Source organism: Chrysochloris asiatica, unplaced genomic scaffold (assembly GCF_000296735.1).
Source record: "Chrysochloris asiatica unplaced genomic scaffold, ChrAsi1.0 scaffold00069, whole genome shotgun sequence".
NCBI classification, from domain to species: Eukaryota; Metazoa; Chordata; class Mammalia; order Afrosoricida; family Chrysochloridae; genus Chrysochloris; species Chrysochloris asiatica.
In genome coordinates, this window is record NW_006408587.1 from 9507776 (window position 1) to 9529983 (window position 22208).

The 22208-nt window shown below is 37.2% G+C and overlaps 1 protein-coding gene across 2 annotated transcripts in view; it reads right to left on the reverse strand.

Annotated features, from left to right (window-relative positions):
* SLC44A1 (solute carrier family 44 (choline transporter), member 1) overlaps positions 1 to 22208 on the reverse strand; it is a 178272-nt gene that overhangs the window by 18790 nt on the left and 137274 nt on the right. For both annotated transcript variants that reach the window (XM_006864700.1, XM_006864699.1), the window contains exons 6-12: positions 17712 to 17881; positions 15714 to 15803; positions 10751 to 10890; positions 9378 to 9564; positions 8316 to 8481; positions 7420 to 7576; positions 4093 to 4176 (exon numbers count right to left, since the gene is read on the reverse strand). In XM_006864700.1, coding sequence (XP_006864762.1) covers positions 4093 to 4176; positions 7420 to 7576; positions 8316 to 8481; positions 9378 to 9564; positions 10751 to 10890; positions 15714 to 15803; positions 17712 to 17881 — 994 coding nt within the window. The remainder of the gene's footprint in view (positions 1 to 4092; positions 4177 to 7419; positions 7577 to 8315; positions 8482 to 9377; positions 9565 to 10750; positions 10891 to 15713; positions 15804 to 17711; positions 17882 to 22208) is intronic.

Here is a 22208-nt window from a genome sequence, read left to right on the forward strand (position 1 = left end):
AAAGATGTGTTCCCTCTTTTGAGCTACTGCATCCATAGGTATAGGTCAAGTTCATCAAATTGTATCAGATTACTCTTTTTCCCTCTTCTAGTTGAGCTCTGATCATCCAGTCAAGTGGGTATTATCTGAAAGTGTGGGTGTTCTTATGCATATGCCCTCGAAACCAGGTCAAGTGGGTATTATCTGCAAGTGTAGGTGTTCTTATGCATATGCCCTCTCTTCTTATCAGCTGGAGGCTTCACTCTCCATTCTAGTCCTCTGTGGCTATGTCACTGACTCTGGGCCCAAGGGTCCCCAGGTCTTGCAACACTGCTGGCCAACCAGGTCTCCACCCAGGTTCACAGGGGTGTATTGAATATTGTAGGGCTTAGTTCACAGCTTCATTGCTGTTTTTCCCTCACTTCCCTAAGGGTGACAAACGTGGTCACCAATCAGAGCATGTATTTCCATTGAGTCTTAGTCTTGGAAGGGGTTTGCTCTGAGGGGACCTGAACACTTGCCTTGATGTCTCCTGGGCCATTTTCTTTGCATCTTACAAAGCATTTATTTTTCAGGAAAGTAGATCTACATTTAGAGTTACTTTTTTAGATTATTTTTGCCACATATCTCTTATCAGAGTAAAAAACTGGAAGAGTGCTGCATTAAAAAAAAAGTGGGGGAGTAGAGAATGGAGAGTAACAACACTTCCTGGGTGCCTACCAAGCTCCACATATAGAAGAGCTGATTTATCTGTATTATATTTCATCCTTAGCCAAAGCTTATGAGGATCCATATATTTTGCTCTCTACCTACTGAAAAAGGAAACAGAGGCTCAAAAGCTTACTGAAATTGTCTAAGAGTTAAACTATTGCATTGAAACACAGGCATGGGCTTCCTCTACTGTATAACTCCCAAATTAAGCTCTAAAAGTGCATGTTCATGCCCATGGGATTAGAAGAAGGGAACTTCATTTTCAGAAAGCAATGATTCATGATAGGGACAAATGACAGGTGTGAGCAGGCTCTGTTACCTGGGTGTTAGATGGTTTGAGCTCTGGTATAATAAACAATAGGCTCAGAACTGATGGATGTGTAAGACAACGCTGAGAAGAGTGCCCTTATTTACACCCCACTGTTCCTTACAAAGGCTTTGGAGGTCATCTGTTCAATACTGCCATGATCCCATCATCTTGAATACTTCAAACACATGGGTTCCCACGCAGCTTTGAAACAGTTCACAGGATGGAGGTTTTAAAAATTCCACTGGGAACTGAAGCTATTGCTCAACTTTTCATAACGGGAAGTTTTTTAATAGCTTCAGTATGTTGCCCTCATTTCAAATTAATCCATTCCTCATGGCACAGCTGACACGAAGCACCACTGGTGATCAAGCATTTTGCTTTCCCTAACTGAACTACTGGAGGCCTGGTGTGGCACTGTAGAATAAGCACTTGATGGCTAAACACACGATCGGTGGTTCAAATCCATCTGCCACTCCTCAGAAACCCTACACAGGGTCACTATGAGTCAGAACTGACTTGATGACACTTAACAGCAACAAAAGAAGTACTAATCATTAGTGCAATACTGGCTAAAGAACTGCTTTTCCCAAATCTTTTCTATACATTCATTACAATGAGTAAATTTTAATGCTTCCCTTCAATCCTCAAAATTCTGCCTTTATCTCCCAAACAGAATGAAGGTCCCAAAATGGACAAAACCTACTCAAAGAAGATCAACTTGCAGTTTGGATATACAACTCAGGACTGTCTATTCTAAATCACTGGTTAGTATTTCTATTGGGATTGCTGAAAATCTTGGATTTTTCACCTGATTATTAAGCAACTTGACACCTTCTTTGGTATAATACCACACTTCCATTGTGAGATTCTAACTTAGAGTTTTATATCACCCTGCCAATCTTTGTGAATTCAAATAGCCATTGATTAACAACAACAAAAATTTTGGAAACATTCTAAGGTCACCTCTAGTGTACCATGCAGGCTCTTTGCTAGTTTTTGAAGAAATAAAGAAAAATAGGATACAATTCTTGCCCTTAAGGAGTTAAAAGTCTAAACGCAAAGATCCACAATAGATAATTACAACACAGTTTCCTTCTTGTTTCGTGGAAGTTCAAAGGAGGAGCTGGAATGATGGGTGAAGACTTCTCAGAGAAAGCAATGCTCAGGCAGAATCAATAAATGTCACTGGAAACTAGAGTAAAAGGTGACTGTGGGAAGTGATAGGAAATGAGACCAGAAAATGGTGCTTAGTATACTTCTGAGGATACCCTACGATGAAGTTAAGTCAAAAAGCAATGCTACTAAAGTTCTATTTCATACATGCACACGTTTATTCCAAACAAATGTGTTTAAACATGTCTCTGAGATCAGAACTAGCTACAGACTAGTTCTCTCAGTAACACACATGTTTTAGTCTCCTTCAGATACCATTTAAAAAAAAAAAAAAGGTCCAATCAAAACAGTGACTTCCAAGGGTAACTGCTGTACCAGTTAAATTCAAGGCAGAGAGGTCAGTTCAAAAGGTTTGGAATTCCAAAGGGGTAAGCTTGATAGCTTTTCTCAAAGGACAAAGGACAATCATAGAAGCTAATTTTGTAAGTTTTAAGAAAAAAATGAAAACTACATTGGTGAGAATTTTTTTCATCACAATGTACCTGCTCATTCTGCGAAGGTAGAAAGGGCTGTCATATGAAACTCTCATTGGGAAACCTCATTCATCCTACATGTCTCCTCAAACTCAAAGAACATTCAAACAAACCAAACGAAACCAAACCAAACATGATTCGAGTCCCTCAAAAATGTCAAAATTGTCCTTTCAACGTGGTATCAATTGACGAGTGCAGAATTTTGGGGGGAAGGGTTAGAGATAATGAAAACCCCTCCTTCAGAAGTATCTGAAGACCTAGAAATATACAGACCTAGATGGAGGATATGCTGAGAAATAATAGCTTCCCATTTTGATATTTTAAAATAAAGGTAGTTACGATTTTTGTAGCAATACTTTTTGACTTATCCTCATATTTAGTGGCACATCCACAATGTCATAATGATGACTTTACTGCATGCATCATTTTATAAAGATAACTTGATACCAAATCAAATTTTAAATAGCATATTATTTTGAGGTTATTATAACCACTATTGTTTTAAGAATGTTTTTTCAAACACTTGTACACCCATAGAGAGCATTATGATCTTATACAAGAATGTCTCTTATTAATGAAATGTCACAGCTACTTTTCAGTAATAACCAGAGAACCTCCAAAAAGCAAACTACAGGTATGTATAACTGACCTCTTGGACTATCCTGGAGGAAATGCAAAGTGGAACTCTACTCCTAAGTCAGAGATAAATGGTACGAAAGTCAAACTTTACCTATGGTCTATTCAATAAGGGCATCAATACGTTAGAATTGATTTCCTGGGAATGGAGAAAAGTAGCAAAAGGAAGTGAAGATGGCAAGAATACTCCAGTGTGAGTCTTGCATGTTCAGACACAGAGAAAGGCAAAGAGCTTCCAAGAACTCTTATCTCAGTAAGAAGCACTTCCTCCACTCAACCTCAGAAAGTATTTCCTCTGATACCATTTCCCAGACAAATTCCATAGACTTCATTAGTTCAACAAACAAGAAACAAAACACCACAGAGAGTAAGCTAGCTTTGAACAATGGTAGTGGGTTGCAAAGAAAGCCTAAGTGTCGTAACACCTTTTCACTAAACTGATGCTTTCAAATCACACTGAAAGGAATTTAAAGAACAATGACTCCAGCAGACAGTGTTTGGAAAATCCAAGATGAAAGGACATGAATTAAAGAGAAAGGGATAAACACCTTTCTGAAAGATGAACTTAGATGATTTTTGTTCATGTATTAAAACTAAAGTTAATAATGAGTCTTGGTAAAAACATACATTAATTTAAAACACCCCACGGAATTTGACGGAAATATACAGATTTGACCAAGACACAATGTGAAAAATCAACAGAAAAACATAACATTCCTTCAATTAAGCAAAAATTATTTTTTCTTGATTGAAGAAACATTGAACCTATCGTGAAAGTGAATGACAGATATATTTAAAAAAATATTTTACCTGATTTAAATAATTTAGGCACTTTTCAAGACACCAAAGGCAACAAATGCAAGATTTCAGCATACATCGAGCACAAGCATTCTCCTAGAAAGGGGAAAAGCAGAATAATTTTAAAACAATGTATCAAACAATCATAATCATAAAGATCTTCAAACATTAAAAATAAATTAAGTTTAAAAATCACAATCTGTATTTTAAAGTTTTGATCCCATGCCTTTTCTCCTAAAAATGTAATAACTGAAATATTTTTAAACAGTTCAACATTAAATTATTACCTACTACAAATACTATGGGAGTGCTGTGGCTCTGTGGATAAGTACTGGACTGCAAACTACAAAACTGGTGGTTCAAGTCCACTAGCCACTCTGTGGGGGAAAGATGAGGCTTTCTGCTACTGCAAAGCTTTACACCTTCAAAAATCCCATACAGGGTCGCTATGAGTCAGAACAAACTCAATGGTACTCAACAACAATAATAACAAATATGATACAGAGTGATATATAAGACCAGCAAGTACCTTACAATCTAGTAGGAGAAACAAAACGTTAACAAAAAAAAAGTTAGAGTCAGAATATGACACAGATACTAAGTGCTATAACAGTGGAGAATAGAAAGAAATGTTCTTTAGTAGGAATCAGGAAAGGTTTCTGGGAAGAGATGTCATTTGAGCTACATCATACTGAAGTACATGTTACACACTGAAGGCTAGAGGACAGGTACCAAGGAGGAATGTGCAAAGTCAACACAGAGGAAGGAAAAGCAGGGGGCATTTTTATCATGAGATAGTGTCCTTCTCTGTCTCTTATGCATGTTTTTATCTTAAAGTCTACTTTGTTGGAGATTAGTATTGCAACTCCTGCTTGGTTAGAGCTGTTGTTGGCTTGGTAAATCGTTTTCCATCCTTTGACTCTTAGTCTGTATTTGTCTTTGTGTGTAAGGTGTGTCTCTTGGAGGCAGCATATTGATGGATCTTATTTTTTTATCCATTCTGCCACTCTTTGACTCTTCACTGGTGCATTCAATCCATTGACATTCAATGCAATTATTGATAAGAATGAGTTGATTACTGGCATTGTGTTACTTTTTTGGTGCTGTTGTTTGTTCTTTGGTTCTGCTTACCTTCTTGTATTGGGTTTGTGTTTTTTGAGTTGATTCTGGTCGGTTTCTTTCTAGCTTCTTTCTTTGGTTGTTCTGTTTGGGAATTCATGTCCATGATCTGTTGTGGGGTGTTAACTTTCTTTGTGGTTACCTTGTAGGCTACTAGTTTTTCTCTGCATTTAGGATATTCCATTGCAACCTGTAATTTACCTGGCATCTCCACCACCTGGGCTTCTGTTGCTGTGTTTGTCCCTTCTTTGATGTTGATATGTTTATGTCTTTCAGTCGATCTCTGGGTTCCCTGAGTTTGTTGTAGTCTTGTTCTGTTCTGGACTCTGCTTTCTGTTGACTGTGTTCCAGGTGGTGTTGCCATACCTGTCAATCTCTGTTTGTCATCTGTTCTTGTTGGTACTCCATCCCCAGAACTCCCTTTAGGATGTTTTGAAGTGCTGGGTTGGTTTTGATGAATTCCCTCAGATTCTGTTTATCCTGGAATGTTTTGATCAATATGTTTGATAGATAGTTTTGCTGGATAGATGATTCTTGGTTGACAGTTTTTTTCTTGCAGGGTTTTGTATATGTCTCCCCATTGCCTTCTTGCCTGCATGGCTTGTTCTGAATAGTCAGCGCTTAATCTAATTTGTTTGCCTTTATAAGTTATATTTCTCTTCTTCCTGGCCGCTCTTAGTATTTTTTCATTGTCTTTGGTTTTGGAGAGCTTGATTATTATATGTCTTGGAGATTTTATTTTGGGGTCTATCCTTCCTGGGGTACATTGGGCTTCTTGAATGTATATTTTCTCGTCTTTCAAGATGTTAGGGAAGTTTTCCTCCAAAGCTCTTCCACTATCTCCTCTGTAGATTTCCTTGATTCTTCTTGTTCCGGAATGCCAATAATTCTTACATTATTCCTCTTCATGTTATCCAGCATGTATCTTAGATTGTCTTCAGATTGTTTTATCTTTTTAGCTGTTTGCTGTTCTACCTTGGCTATACTGACAGATTTATCTTCCAGCTTGCTAGTTCTGGCTTCCATCTCTTCCAGTCTGCTCCTTTCCCCTTTCAGGCTATTATCTATTTCTGATATATTATTATTGATCATCTGGACATCTTTTTGCAAGTTTTGAATTGTTTCCAGTGCTGTGTCAATCCTATTAGATTGTTCCTGCAGTATTCTGGTTACTTCTTCCTTGTTTTCCTCAACCCCTTTTCAGAGTATTTGAATTTGTTTCCACATCATTCTTCTGAATTCCCTCTCAGGCAAATCCAGAACCTGCTCTTCCTCCTCTATAATACTTTTGTCTGTCTCCAGCTCATTTGTATCTGCTGCCTTTTTCTGCTTTTGGAGATGCTTCGATAATGTTAATTGTTTCTTTTTGGGCATGATTATTGTTATTTTGTTGTAATTATTATTGCTACGATCAGGAGGTAGGCGTCTGATGACGTCCGAGAGTCACCGTATTTCTGTTGCTCTCTGTGCCCTGGCTAAACTCTTTTTCCTGCCTGCTACACGCCTTGAGATTTCAAGCTAGGGCAGAGAACTCTCCTGTGGCTTTGTCTGCTTGAGATTCTCCATTTGGGTTGGCTCTAGCCCTCTAGCCTTGCCCTCAAAGCTCTACAGGGGTCAGGGCAGTCGCTGCCCACAGTGGCGGGCAAAAGTTTAATATGCCAAAAGGCCTCTGGGGCTGGCAGGTGGAGTCCGTGTCTGATGACGTCCGAGAGTCACCGTATTTCTGTTGCTCTCTGTGCCCTGGTTAAACTTTTTTTTTTTTTCCCTGCCTGCTACACGCCTTGAGATTTCAAGCTAGGGCAGAGAACTCTCCTGCCAAGCAGGGGGCATTTTTAGTAACTAGTGATAAGCTGGATTTCCCTAGAGCTGACGGCACTTAACAAGGGTATGTATGAGAGTCCTGGTGTGGCACTGTGGGTTAATGCGCTGGATTGCAAAGTCATTTTGGACTACAAAGTTGGCGGTCCCAGCTCACCTGCCGCTCCTGGGAATCCCTCTACAGGGTCACTATAGGTCAGAACCGACTCGATGGCACTTAACAACAACAACAAGATATGTATGAATGGGCGACATGGAGGAAGGATTGGATTCCAACATGTAAAGACTTTTAAAAAAACATTCACAACTTTTGGCCTTAACACGGTTGGGTGTTTTAGTGCAAGCAGAACTGAGGCGTAGAGTGTGCCCACAGAGAACCAGCGAAAAGTAGTGCCCCCTTACCTTTCCTTTGAGCTGACTGTGAATATACATGAGGATCATTCGTGGAATTTTGACTAATGTGATAATGAATGACCCTTTTGCCACAGTGCCAAGGTGATAACGGATAAGGCGATTCACTGATGCCAAAATAGGTGTAAATGGCAAATTCCTTTTATCCCTATTTTCAAAATAACCAAAAATATAATTAAGACAAAGTTAGAAACATATTAATGATTTAGAGACCAATGCAGTGAAATATTAGCTCTCTTATTCTAACGTTATGACAAAATTACAAAGTAATACTACCATGTAATACTAAATGCTTCAGGTACCCCATACAAAATTAATGTCTCATTTCTCTGTGGTAGTTTTACAGGGATCCTTTGCTCTAATATTTAAAGTTAAATAAAACTATGCTTTGCAAGTTCTTGCTATTGAATACTTATAGTGTTAACTATGCAATCAGAAGATGAATGTTAAAAGATATTCTAGCTAGACCTAGCACCCCATTATTAGGAAACTGTAAGACTTACAGTTTCCTAAGTTCTGAAGTTAAGACAGGGCGCTCTCAATGCTTGTTTTAATCCAAACAAATGACAACAGCATGGTGTTTTTTGTTGGACTTTTATATAACGTACCATATGAAGTACTACTACAAGGTTCATTCTGCTAACTATAATTTTGTTGTTTCATGACCTGTTGTTCTGGTCATTTTCTTTTGTTTGGTTGAGAAAGTTACAGAAAAGCATAAAGATTAAAAATAACAATATTCCAAGTTTCTACCTCACATAGTTATCAACATCTTGTCATATTCTTTTCTCTATCAGCCTCAGTCCCTTTTCTTCCTCTCCAACCTCAAGACACAGTCCCTTAGATGAACTTGAGTTTGACTTTTTCTGTTAAGTATCAATTCTTACCTAGTAAAATAGTATGTTACTACGGCTCCTGCCACAGCCATCTGCTGACAAGCTAGAATGAATTCACTGATCCAGATCAGGCCCACTGCGTGGTACCACCACATGTACTGCAGAGGCCCAGAGACTTTGAACTCCACATAGCCTTGCTCATTCGGAACAGCACTACCTACAAAAACAGCAAGGAAGGAAAGAGGAAGTAGATGAAATGTAGACAAGAATACGTTTATTAAATAAAAGAAATTAATCTAATTTCCAATAATAAATGTCTACCTCTACCTCCGAAATTTTATGATCATAGGTCTGTTTGACTAAGTGGCAAAAATAACTATCACTTGAAAAATTAAACACTGTACCTCACTGCATTTTGCTTTTCTCATAGGCAGCCCATAAAGGTTTTAAAAGTTGGTTGTTTTATTTGAACTTACCATACTATCAGTTATTCAGTTTAAGCATGGATTTCACAAACTTCCTTTCCTCCTTTACCCACCCCCCTTCCTGAAGTATTTAATAATTACAAATCTAAGTTGTTAGCAAAGTACAGAATTATGCTCAGTTGTTATATGTGACCAGAATAGTCCCATTTAGGCTTTCTAACCTTATGCAATGCCTTAGAATTAATTCCATTTTGACCTACCTTTTTTGCTATTTACTAGGAACTCTAGGTAGGTTCAGGTTATTTCCTAGAAAATCCCAAGAAAGCAAGCCAATCCTTGTCTGAAATTGGGGTTAAGGCCACTCCCATAGTGGCACTGTAATCATTAGCTCATTTTAGAATTGATTCAAATGTCTGAGTGAGCACAGGAACTTACATCAACATCCATGACCACCTCAAAAATAGAAGGGGATTTCAGACCTTCCTTGATCTAACCCCATTGCTAGGATGACCTAAAAATCATAGCGTAGGGAGTAGGTTACTGAAGAGCCACTGCTATGGCTAGTTCTGATAGTGACTGAACCTTGGTCAACAAATGTCTGAAGCATTTTACCACTCTGATGTTTTAAAAAATATTTTAATGCAGAGCATAATTATCACCAAGAGAACAAAACAATATATTTTCTTACCGGTAGTGCCAAGAAAAAGAAGCGTCATGATCCAATATACCCAAAATAGGACAAGAGCAAAGAAAGTCCAAAAGGGTTGGAAGACTAGTAGTGGCAAGTGAATGAAGACCTTGCCAGCCACGTGGAACAAAGCTATGGTAAGAGCCACACGTTTGCGCATAACCAACATTATCAGGAACAAGATAACCTGCACAGAGAGAACGAGCACTGTGATGTCCAATGGCTGGGTAAGTGGCGAAAACAGAGGCTGAACAATGGTGGATATCCTTATTGGAAATCTTCATTCTAAAACCTGCAAGTATCATCCTTAGACTCTCAGTACTATTTAATCAGTCTGATTTCTCTTGTAGTACTTATACTTTATGGTGTAGCGCTGTGGGATAATGCACAAGATTGCAAGGTTGGTTTGAAGCCACTCCTTTGAAACCCTATACAGGGTTGCTGTGAGTTGGAAACGACTTGCCGGCACTTGACAACAGCAACAATTGATCACTTTCAATTGCATAGAATGGCTATTCATTGCCCTTTAAACATTAAAAGGAGTTCTCACTGTATTACTACTATATATCCTAGAATTCTTCTTTCATTTCTCCACTCATTAGGAATCAAAAGATACTATTTGTGACTAAAGTCATTAAGAATACGACTTTCATCTCCCTTAGTGGGCCAAAAGCTCCTTATGAGTGGGGTCCATGCCAGAGTCAACCTTTGTATCCCCTGGTACCTAGCATAGGGAATTATACTTAGAAATTTATTAATACATACTTGCAAAATAATACTAACAAATATTGCTCAGTACCAATGGTTTAAGTAGTTGCTTGCAACGTTCAATAAAAGGATACACTAGGGCAAATAAGTTGAATCAAAGATTGAAGTATGGATTCTTTACCCACTTGTTAATTAGCAATTTTACTCTGTAGGTGGTGAGCATAGAACCTCACCTATATTTTTTGAAATGCACATAAGCACAATAAAAGTTTAAAGGGAAAATAAACAATCAATGAACCAGTACATAGAATATGAAGTGACCTCTTTCTTAACATACTTTTCTACAGCAAAGAGGACAATTGGTATTAAAGTGCTAACCCCGTAAGGCATCGGCTTTTATATGACCAAATGATTTCATTTGTAAGTGAATATTCTAGGAACAATTCTTCTAAAGAATCTTAGGCAGTTACAATTTCAAATAGCACTCCTCCATTTCAGAAGCCTCCTGAAGACTTTTTAGTGTTTCCTATGCAGTGTGGGGCAGAGATCTTATTTGGACTTATTTTAACTCTGCAAATGCTAGACGTGAGGTTTTGGCTCTACCAATGATCTCCAGTAAACAAAACCCCAAAACTGGAAAAATACAGGGCTAAGTCTTCACTCACTGTGAACACTGTAGCAGATATGGCATAGATGAGGAGGGCCCGAAGATTGTCTTCAGCTATCTGAAGCTGTTCAGGAATAACTGTTTCTTTGGGAGATCTTCTTTGTTTTGCATACAACCACCATAGTACACCTGTGCCACCTGGAGACACCCACCCCCCCGAAAAAAAAAAAAATAAATAAAAATTTGTTTGCATTAGTTAACACAAGAACATATCTAACATAAAACCTTAATTTTTTTGGAACCTCCCTATACATCTTCCTGGGACTAATGGAAGAGCACAATTCATTTCGAGGGGAGATGGATGGATGGGATGTGGCTACAGATTTTTACCAGCATAAGAGGAGTTTATCTTGCAAATTAGGCACTTGAAAATCCTTCAGTGTACCCAATAAGCTTCTTTCAATTTTACTTATAATGAACTCTGAACAGGCCAACAAAAAAAACCATATACTATTCCCAGACACTTGAGACTAATTAATAGAAAGAGAGCCTCAGAATTTGTTTAAACTAGGGAGGTTATGGGTAGCAAGTAAGGGTCACAGAAATCAGCAAGGATTCTCAAGGAGAAGAACTTATCTGCTGTACGCATGACCGTAGCCCAGCACCAAGTGCTTACAGAATCAATCAACTGAGTTAAGTATTTGTTAAGTGAATAAATGAAGACCAAAAGACTAGCTTCCACTGAAGGTACAAGCGAAGACAGAAATCTCTAAGAGCTGTGGCCATTAGGGATGAGTTTTATCTCCCAAACTGGCTCAGAGATTCTGAGAACCAGACTGAAGGGAAAGAAAAACCTATCTTCACCATACATTTTATTCAGTCCATTCAGCAAACATTTTGCGTGACTAGAGCAATTACTGTTCTAGGTGATAGGACACAGTAGTGAGCAAAACAAAGCTCCACCTTCACAGAGTTTTTATAGTACTAAAGGAACAACAGCAACAAAAAATATATAAAGAACTAGTAAATGCATAGTATACTAAGGCTCAGTAAAGGTTTCCTGGTAAGAGGGATAGAAAGTGTTGGGGTTGGGAAAGGGTTGCAATTTTATATAAGATGGGTAAGCAAAACTTCAATGTTAAGATTATATGATACTTAGCAAGGAACTTAAAGACAGACAGAGGGCAGTCCATAAAATATCCAGGGAAAGAGGTAACAGAAGTTCTAAGATACTATGGTGGGACCAGGCCTACCAAGAGAGAAAGGAGGCCTCTGGGACTACAGCAATGATCAAAGGAGAAAGTAAGGGGGTGTGAGCAGAGAGGGTGGCTGGGGACCAGGTCACACTTTAGGCCTGTGGTGAAGAAATGGAAGGTTGAGAGCAGAGCTCTGTGTATACGTGCATAAGATGAATGCCTGAGAGATAATAAATTGGGCTACCATCTTCATACCTCAGTCTGACAGCTGTCAAGTATGAGTGGAGACAAAGGGAAATACCACACCTTTTCGGTTAGCAAATACCAAGCATGAATTCTTCTTCTGCTGAAGAGGAGTAAACAAACCAAAACAACCAGCAGTCTATAAAAAATGTTTCAGAGCGATGAAAAGACTTCGTTTGAAATTGTGCTTGTATAAGGTAAATATTTAGAAAATGGCTTAATAGCCTCAAGAAAAGGAAGAAAATATATTCTCTACAAACAGGAATAAGAAGTTGTGAAAGAAGACTGAAACTCAAGAAAAATAAAATGACTTAATAATGACGTCAAGGAGAATATTGTTCACAATAAACGATGGAAAGTATCATTTATTAAGTATTAAAATTTATACTAGCAACTGTGCTAAACACTTGATGTATGTGACCTAATATAAGCACCCTAACACTATTATGTGGATATTATCAGCTCCACTTTAAAACCATGAAATTTAGGAAGATTAAGTAACATACCAAATGTCACATACTTAGTAAGCAGTAGAGCTGTATTCTAATCTAGATGTATTATAAGACTTGTTCATCTAAATATAAAATTAGCTACAAAGGCTAAACGTTGAAATGAAAAGAGCTCTCCCAGAATGTAAAGGGAATAACAAAACGATTAAACTGATACTTTAGAAGAATGAACATTCACCAAAAGAAGAAAACCACCCAAACAGAAACATAATCAAAGCAACAAAAAAAAAAGAAAATATATCAGAATTTCAAAAGGAGATTTCCCCAAAACAAGATCACAGGCAAGCTTAACTAAGATTCAGGCCAAGGACTGGAATTTAGAATGGTGTCCTACTTACTTTCCGAAATAAAGTACAGATTGAAGGGAACATATTGTGCCTAAAAAATGTTATATCTAGCATACTCAATATTCACATGCAAAGGCAAAGACAATCTTACATAAGGAAAGAGGTGATAAAACATACACCTTCATGAGCAAGTTACTTTAATTTACATTCCACTCAATATCGAGATGAACTGAAATTAAGAATTTAAGAATGGAGTTTTAAGAAAAAAACAAAACAAAGGACTAGTAGTTCTTATGAAACCAGTTACAGGAAAGCTTAGATGTAAATTGCAATTATGAAACTTTTAAAGGTCAAGATCAAGAAAACATTTTAAATAAAGATAGAGCATGTGAATATCTTAACTTGAAAAATGACCTGAATACAAAGTGCAGATCATTTACCAAAGTGTGGAATCGACATGCCGGCACTTAAACAACAAATAACAAAGATGGGAGTCAGCAGAAGGGCATAGGGTAAGATGGGGGGAAAAATGCTAAATTTAAACTTTTCATGACTGAATTATGCTCTGCTTTGAAAGTTTTTGTTGATACCATATGTTTCCAGTAATGGAAGGAAGGCATGCTGAAATCAAGGGCAAAAATGTTTCAAGGTAATGTAGATTTGGATACAATTATATAGGAATCATGCACCAAGTGGCAAGTGGACTCAGGTGGTAGGATTGGTGGGGTGAGTTTGCTTTTCAGATTCACACAGTTATAAAGATCCCTGTCAGGTGTCCCTGTCATACTACACCTGGAACAACAGTTTCCCAAGAAACCTGAGAGGCTGAAATGTTCGTGGGTAATTTGTCCTACTGGTCACCAAAGGGCAAAAGGAGGTAGGAGGAAACTCAACATACACCATTTCACTTCAACCTTTAATAATGGCGAAGTCTTGTTTAAAAAATGTTTTTTGAAAATATATGTGCTACCACAGAAGTAAAGACATACTGCAAAGGGGAAGATAAATCAAAGACAGCATAGTCCATATAGTAAAGACAAAGAAAACAAAGTAAGAAAGCATAAATTTAAAACATCATTAAAACTGAATATATCTAGCTAATATAAGAGCAAGCAAATTGTTCACTGGGGAGCCATCAAGGCAAGACATCAAGGCCCTTCAGGACAAATCTCCCTCTAAGACTGAAATTCAAAGGGAATACATGAGCAGGCATGTAAGCCTGCTGGCGATCACATTGGTCTACTGATGAATGGAAGAGGGGGAAAGGCAGCAATGAAGATATGGGCTGAGTTGGATCATGTTCCATAGACTCCCGCAGACCTGGAGATGAGAAAGAGAAGAAGAAGGGCTGGTTGGTCTGAAGTGTGGTGAGACCCCAGGACTCCTAAGCCCATGAACAAGGACATAGCCATGGAGGGCTAGAGCTGACAGTGAAGCGTCCAGCTGATTTGAAGTGAGAGGAGATGCACAAGAACACTCAAACTTGCAGATAGTACCCATTTTACCTAGCCTTGATGGCTTGATGATCAGAACTCAACTAGAAGAAGATTAAAAAAAATTTTTTTTTTGATAAAAGAAACAAGTAGAAACTGCTACAATTTATGAACTTGACCTATACTTATGGATGTAGTAGCTCAATATACCAACAGAGGGAAGGAGACCTCACATCAAGTATCAATCCTATCCCCTCTGTATACAGGGTTGATAGGGATGGGCAACCTTGACATTGGTTACCTAAAATGAGGGGGCAATAAAGGCATGAAGTGACTGGCTTACAAGTTTTCAAGAGGAAGTTTAGTTTAATAGTGTGCAGGGGAAGATAGAGTCCTCACTGAAGAGTTTTCATTTTGTCTAGATGGGTCTGGTGAAAGGAGATGGGGATAAGAAAAAACAAAAAACCATCAAATATAGCATTTGAAATCATAATTGTAAATAGGGCAAATGCCTCTTAAAGAACCTCACACTGGGTTTTAAAAAATGCTATATAACATATATATGTTAAATATAAATATGCATAGAAAAGTTTGAATTTTAAATATTAACAATGGTGAACTTGATCATTTATAAAATTATGAATCTTTTGAAAGCAAAGGCAAACAAAATTATTTAGAGAACATATACTATGTGAAAGTAACATTTTTTTTTCCTTCTTTATTTTCTAAGATAAGTAGGTAAGAAAAAATTAATTAAACAAACATACATGGAAAACCCAGAAGTTTTTATTATAAGCAAGAAAATGAAATAGAACGCAAATAAAATAATGAATCATTTTAAAACATACACACAGATTTATCATGTAAGGAATAGTTTAAACTAGAAAGAACATACACACCTTAGAACAGCACACACACACCTAAAAAGTTCAACATTACAGGAATCTAGCTCTTTAGTTGCCAGACGGGACTATTGAAGAATCAAGTTAAAATACAGAGCAAGAAAGAGGGAGAAAAGAGTCTCAACAATTTTCTTTTCTCGAGTGCTCTTCCCTCAGAACTGATAATGAGAGAAAAAGAAGTTATCTCCTTTGAAAAATATTCTCATTTTTTAATTTCAAATGCCAATGGTCTTCTCATTCTATTTGATTTAGTGAGCTCACAATGAACTGTGTAACTCCAATATAATCTACTTACCAGTCCTTTTAACAGTTTGAAAAAGTTAATTCACAAGCCTTAAAAGAGGAAAATTACTTAACATATTTGAAGTAGTTCTGAATGGAGGCAGTATTAAAAAACAAACATTAACTCTCAAATTTAATTACTAAAAAATCAAAGAAATAAGCAGCTTACCAAGGGAACCCAGTATGACCAGAATTGTTAAGATCCATACAAGTACTCTTGATATATACCTGATTATCACCATCAAAATCATGGATAGAACTGTAGAGGAGATAGAGAACACATAGAATATTATTCGAGCACATAGCAAAATACAAAGACAAACACTTTCAATTGTGGCGATTGACTAGTTCCTGACCACCGTTTACTAGGTTGCGAAAAGAAACTGGCTGCTTTGTTAATTGTGCCAAAGACACCTAACTGAGTAGATTTATAAATGACAGAAAATAATACATGCAAATGCACATGTGACTCAAAAAACAGCATAGGATTGATGTCGATTCACCATGGGAAGACATCAGAACTCACATGCAAACACACATGCCCACACACAAAGTGCAGATAATGATATGGCATGTTGGTGACAAGAAAAATACCACACGTAGACAGAGATCAACTAAATTAGGTGCTACACTTCTTGAAGCTTTCTATGAATTCAGAAGCTACTTCTCTGACTGTCAACAAGTTAGAGAACATTGTATCTTTTTCTGGTTGATTCTTCTCTATTACGCCAAGGGATGGTCTGACCCTACTGAACAATCCTACAAAAGCTACTGAGGTCAAAATTTCTCTGACCTTATTTCTCAACTATGGTCAGGGCTCCTGACTGAAAATCCCTCCCTGACAAAGGGACAAAACTTACTTTGAGTTATTTAGCTAACTCCTCTATCTGTCCTTAAATAAATGCCAATATGTTAAAATGTTGAGTAAAAATCTCAGAGAAAAAAGAAAAGGGAGGAGGAGGAGGAGTGGGCAATTTATCTCTTGCAAGATGAAATATTTTGCTGAAATCAGAATTTGGCCATCTTTAATTAACTAAAGGCCCACTTCACAAATAGGCAAAGGTTTTTTGGGCTTGTATTATATTATCAAGTCTCAAAACAGACCGTTCTAATATAAAAAAAGGACTATCAATGATCTAACAACATTATTATCACTACTTTTTAAGATTGGATTTTTTTTTTTTATTGGTTATGGTATCAACTATTTCAGAAACCAAATGATTTTTATTTAAAAACTAGATTAATATCCAATTTCTTTGGGCCATTTACAAGCTAAATAAACAGTTGCAATCTGTGTGCCTTGGTAACATTATTAAGGTACTCATTCTTGTAATAAGTGTATAGGAATCAAAAGCAGGTGGGAAACTTTCAAACATTACAGAAATAAATTTTTATATAGACAGCATTATCTCAACTGAGTCAAGCATTACCTAAGCAAAAAGAAAATGCTCCAATGATAGGAAGGATGGACATACAACTTTTATATTCTCAATGACTATAACAGCTATTAACAAGCAAAAATACTAATGTCATTTATATAATTAAAGTTGTTTGGTCCTTAGCAAAGTTTACTTCTAACAAATAAGGTCTTTACATTCATTGTGAGGTGACTATACATAGGGTTCTAGGATGAAATTTTATTTTATTATCTATTTATTGACCAGAAAATTCAATGGCTAGCAAGTGGTTATTTCCTAATTTTCTAGCAATACAGTGATACTATGAACTATAGTCATGGGGGTAAAAATGACACCTTCAAAAATAATCCATCAGAAATCTATGTACTCAGATGGGAAAATATAAGAGAATATGTGCCCTCTTTATAAGCAAATATGACTTCTGCAATAATAAATACAAGCAGAAGGCTGCTGATTCATTAAAAGAAGCATCTTGCTATCATAGCAAATGTAGTTATAAATAGACTTCATAACCAATGTTTGGGAAAACACCTGGTTTTCTCCAAGGAGGGAAAAGCGTTTCAGATATATATATATATATATATATTTATATATGCACATATTTATAACTATATATAATCTGAAACATTTACTCCAATTTTGGGAAATTAAACATTTTATAAGTATCCCAGTGGTATTCATGTTTTGGCTAAAAGAACAGTCTTCTACTGTAGTACTATGCAATCGCTAATAATGAGAAAAACAATTACCTAGTGATAACAAGCAAAGTCCCAATATAATTTCTTTGCTGGTCATTACTCCACTAATCAGCCTGTGTAAGACACTATTGTCACTGACAAAGGTGATCAGGGCCTCTGCAAACTTGGCATAGCAGGAAATGTTCACAGGAGCACAGCGATGGAAGAATGGAATAGGTGCACTGGTGACACAAGAAAAAAAAAATCAGAAAAAAAATTACTCCTACTTAATATAAATGCCACATCAAACACACAAATGAAAGGTGAATATGGCTGCAATACACTCCACCCTCCACACATCATCATGGAAGCTAAGAGCTGTGAGCTAAATGCTGTGAGGATGACTGGAATGGGTTGTGATGCCAATCTTACCACAAGCCTTACCGGAGGGTGGAGTGCATGTTCCAACAGTAGACATTACCCACCCCTTCTTTACACACATACACACACACACACACACACACAAAGCCAAAAGCAAAACCAAACACTGAAACTCCTCAGCCTTACATATCTATCAATCAAGGGGCAGATGACAAAACTACAAACATATACTCTATTGAACGGAAAATGAATTTTTGCCATAAGCAATTTAAAAAATAAAAATGACATGCTTTTGCTTAAGATGTGCCACCATTAGTAGGGTCTTTCCCCGATTAGAACAGCACACAAAACCTCAGAATTAAAGTGTCTGGGGCATGAACTTTACTACTTCTCATATAAGTTAGACATGCGGAAACATCAACATACAGCATTAATTAATATGCAGCTATTCAAAAACAATCATCAGGAATACTAATAATGTGGAAACACTTATGACATAATAGTACAAGAAAATAAATGGATAAAAATTAATATCTAGTGAGATGATTACACTGCCACAAAAAAGATGTATACATACGCATGAGAACAGAAAAAGTATACAAAAAACAAAAAATATCTGATTTGCTAGGGACATGAGTTTCTTCATGGGACTATTTTCCGATTAGATGTCATCTTTACTGTGAGATGCTTTGTGTCACACACACAAAAAGATACTATAATCAGTTACTTAAGCAGCTCTCTCAGGTTTTACTGACTGTACCTCTAACTTGTGAAGAGACACACTGTATGTGAGCTATACACAAATCAGGTTTGTTATAACATGGTTGGACTTCAACTTCTAAGAGGATAATACATCTCATCAAAGAGAGATTTTTAAACCAAAAACTGTGACTATGCCTTCACTTTGATTTATTTATGCACTAAGAAAGTCCATGTTTATGTCCAGGAATAAATATGCACTCATGAATATATTAAGTTAAAATACAGCCATCAGTAACATGAATCCCATATTTTCAGAATTGTTTGTAGGGCTCTACAATCATACAATCTAATGTAACATTTCTGACTAAATGATGTTTCTATCTGATGTATCTATCTTTTCATTATTGGTTGCCACTTTATTTTGGTCAAATTAATAGAAAAGACTACATGGTTGGATGTCTAATTCCAAGGTTTCTGAACTCAGCGGAGCAACTTTGTATGCCCAACTTAATGAAACACTATCCTTGTTTCATTCCTCAAAAAATATTATTTCATTTTAACTAAACTTACTTGTTCCTTCAGTGTTAGTATATGAGCACCCCTGGGAGAAATAATAAAGCAAAATCTCCCAGGCTGCAAAAGTTCATGGAACAATAAAGGTTTAGCCTGACCTTAGTTATGCTGTAGTAAAATACATCTAAAAATGATGGTGTGACTATATGACATGAATTCACTTTTTTTTTTTTAAAGCACACTTGTTCAATTTTATTAGTAGGACATGGAATACCATACTCTGAAAATAACTTAAACACTTTCAGTATTCTGTACTTTACAAAGTCACAATTGTTGTTGTTCTGTGCCGTGGAGTCGGTTTCGACCCATAGTGACCCTGTACAGGGTTTCTGAGGCTGTAAATCTTTACGGGAGCAGAAAGCCTCATCTTTCTCCCGCGGAGTAGCTGGTAGTTTCGAACTGCTGACCTTGCGATTCGTAACCACTACGCTACCAGAGCTCCTTACAAAGTCACAATAGGTTTGATAAATCTCTCTCTGTTGCCATAGAGCATTTCATTGGCAGAAGCAGTAATAGATGATCCAAGTTGGCCTTCACACAGCAAATTCTTGGTTGTGATCTTCTATTGTACCTAAAACCATTCTGCCAGCAATGTTGATTATGTTTCTGGTATATTTTCACTGGAATTTTGTTTGCCTCCTCTTCTGCCCTTTGTAAAAGTCGACTCAAGACTCAGCTCAAATATTGCCTTTTGCACCCTTTGCTGCCAAGCCCCTATACCCATCTTGGCCCTGAACATAGAGCACTTCTGAGATCCCAGGGTTTGATCATTGCTTGTTCATAAGACTGTCTCCCCAGCAGGCAAAGAACCATCTCGTCTGAGGTTAGATTTGTGCAACACTTTGATGGATGAGCCCTGCGGAGTAGCAAAAGTGTTCTGATAGCTGCAAAACTTTATGCAGACTAGAATGTAGACGAGGATGAGCCAGTGGATCAGGATTGGCGACCTAGGGGTAACGTTGCTCCAAGAAAAAGCCTGGTTCCGCTCCCAGAACGGATGTTGCTCCATGCTCTTGCTCTCTGTGCTTGCCTAATGATGACCCAGGATGCTGTGCTAATCGAAAAATATGGAACGGTTCACGAATTTGCGTGTCATCCTTGCGCAGGGGCCATGCTAATCTTCTCTGTATCGTTCCAATTTTAGTATATGTGCTGCCGAAGCAAGCACCATGAATACACATTTAAGATATTTGATTTTGTGTGTACCTGTGTATGTCCAAGGAGACTTCAAAAAGTTTGTGGAAAAACGCAATTGATAATGGAATTTTTCCTCAACTTTTTGAAGCGCCCCCCTCCAGTATTTGTATATTCCTCCAAAACGGTTACTGAAGTTAATGTCATCAGACTCAATATTTTATCAGACATTGCAGAGAGTCAGCGCATTCTGAATGATGTTTGAAATTAGACAGGCAAAAGATAAATTTACAACTTAAAATACTTGTAAGTGCAAGTGACTTTGGAAGCTGATTTGTTCTTGTTATGTGCCATGGAGTCGGTTCCAACTCATAGCGACCCTTTACAGGGTTTCCGAGGCTGTAAATCTTTACAGGAGCAGAAAGTCTCATCTTTCTCCCACGGAACAGCTGGTAGTTTCAAACTGCTGACTATGAGATTAGCAACCCGACTCTTAACCACTACTCTACCAGAGCTCCTTTGGAAGCTGATTAGGGATCCACCAAAACCCACAGACAACTTTGATGTATTTTATAAACTTTTTGTCTCCTCATGCTGTGTAGACACTGTCCCTCCCCAGTTAGTACCTTTGTCTAAGGGCTTTTCTAATCCTATGTTAGAGTCTGGTCCTCTGTCCTCCTCTCTGGCACATGATTCTCTACGTTCACTCTTTTAATTATTCTATCATCTCCCATGTAGCCTCTTGGTAACTCATTTGAATTTAACCTTGAACATGAGATGTATCCATCCTAAGGACATTCATATTTTATTCTTGTTTCTAATACCTAACAATTTTCTTGGCCCTCTTCTTCTGATTTTCTTCTCCCTGTTTTTTTTTTCAGTTAAGACAACTGGAGGTGAAGTTTATCCTCTGTCCAGAGGAGGTGCCACTTACACCCCCCATAGCCTAACAGGAAGCAGGTAGGTTTTTATACTCAAAGAGAAACATACACACCATTTCCAAAAGAGAGGAGAGCCTGTGACAAAGGAAAGAAAAGTGAACTTGGGGTCAGAAGCCCCAGCCTAACAATGCGTAGTTGCATGTCAACCACCTCTCTATCTCAGTTTTTCTGTTACTGAAAGGGTAGAAATGAAATTAATGTGTAAATCTCTTTAGATCTTAGAAATAATAAAAAAGAGCTCACATGTAGCTCACTTTTTTCTAAATTACATAGCAGTAGCATCACATTATCTAGTGGTTTTGTGCTTTTCAACTGACAGCTCTAAATTAGAAGGTATAAAATTGACACAAGCTGATTAAACTACATGGCCTAGCTGATGGTCAAAATCTTTTCTGCATGGTAATGAATGACAGAAATAGCAGGCAAATACAAGAGGAGATAATATTTGCATGTCTTTTCAAATAAAATTAAGTATTTAGTTTTAAAATAAAAAAGCATTAGTTTCCCTTGTTTGTCATCCCTTTTCTCATCAACATTTCACCAAACAAAAACAATCCAATCAGCTATTGTCTTTGGATACTGGAATTATTTTCTTCTGAAAAAAATAAAAAAACTAATCATGCATTCAAATGGTCGGTATCTCATATCATGTGATTTAAATCCCATGTGATATGCTGTGTTTCAAATAAGATGAATTAGCTGATTTCATATCCCTTTTATAGAAAATAATACTTTTGAGAACCAAGTAGATGAGCCTTGCCTAAATGAACATATTCTGGCCTAAATGAACATTGTGTGCTTCTTAATTAAAGGAGTAAGTATAAACAATGTGATAAAT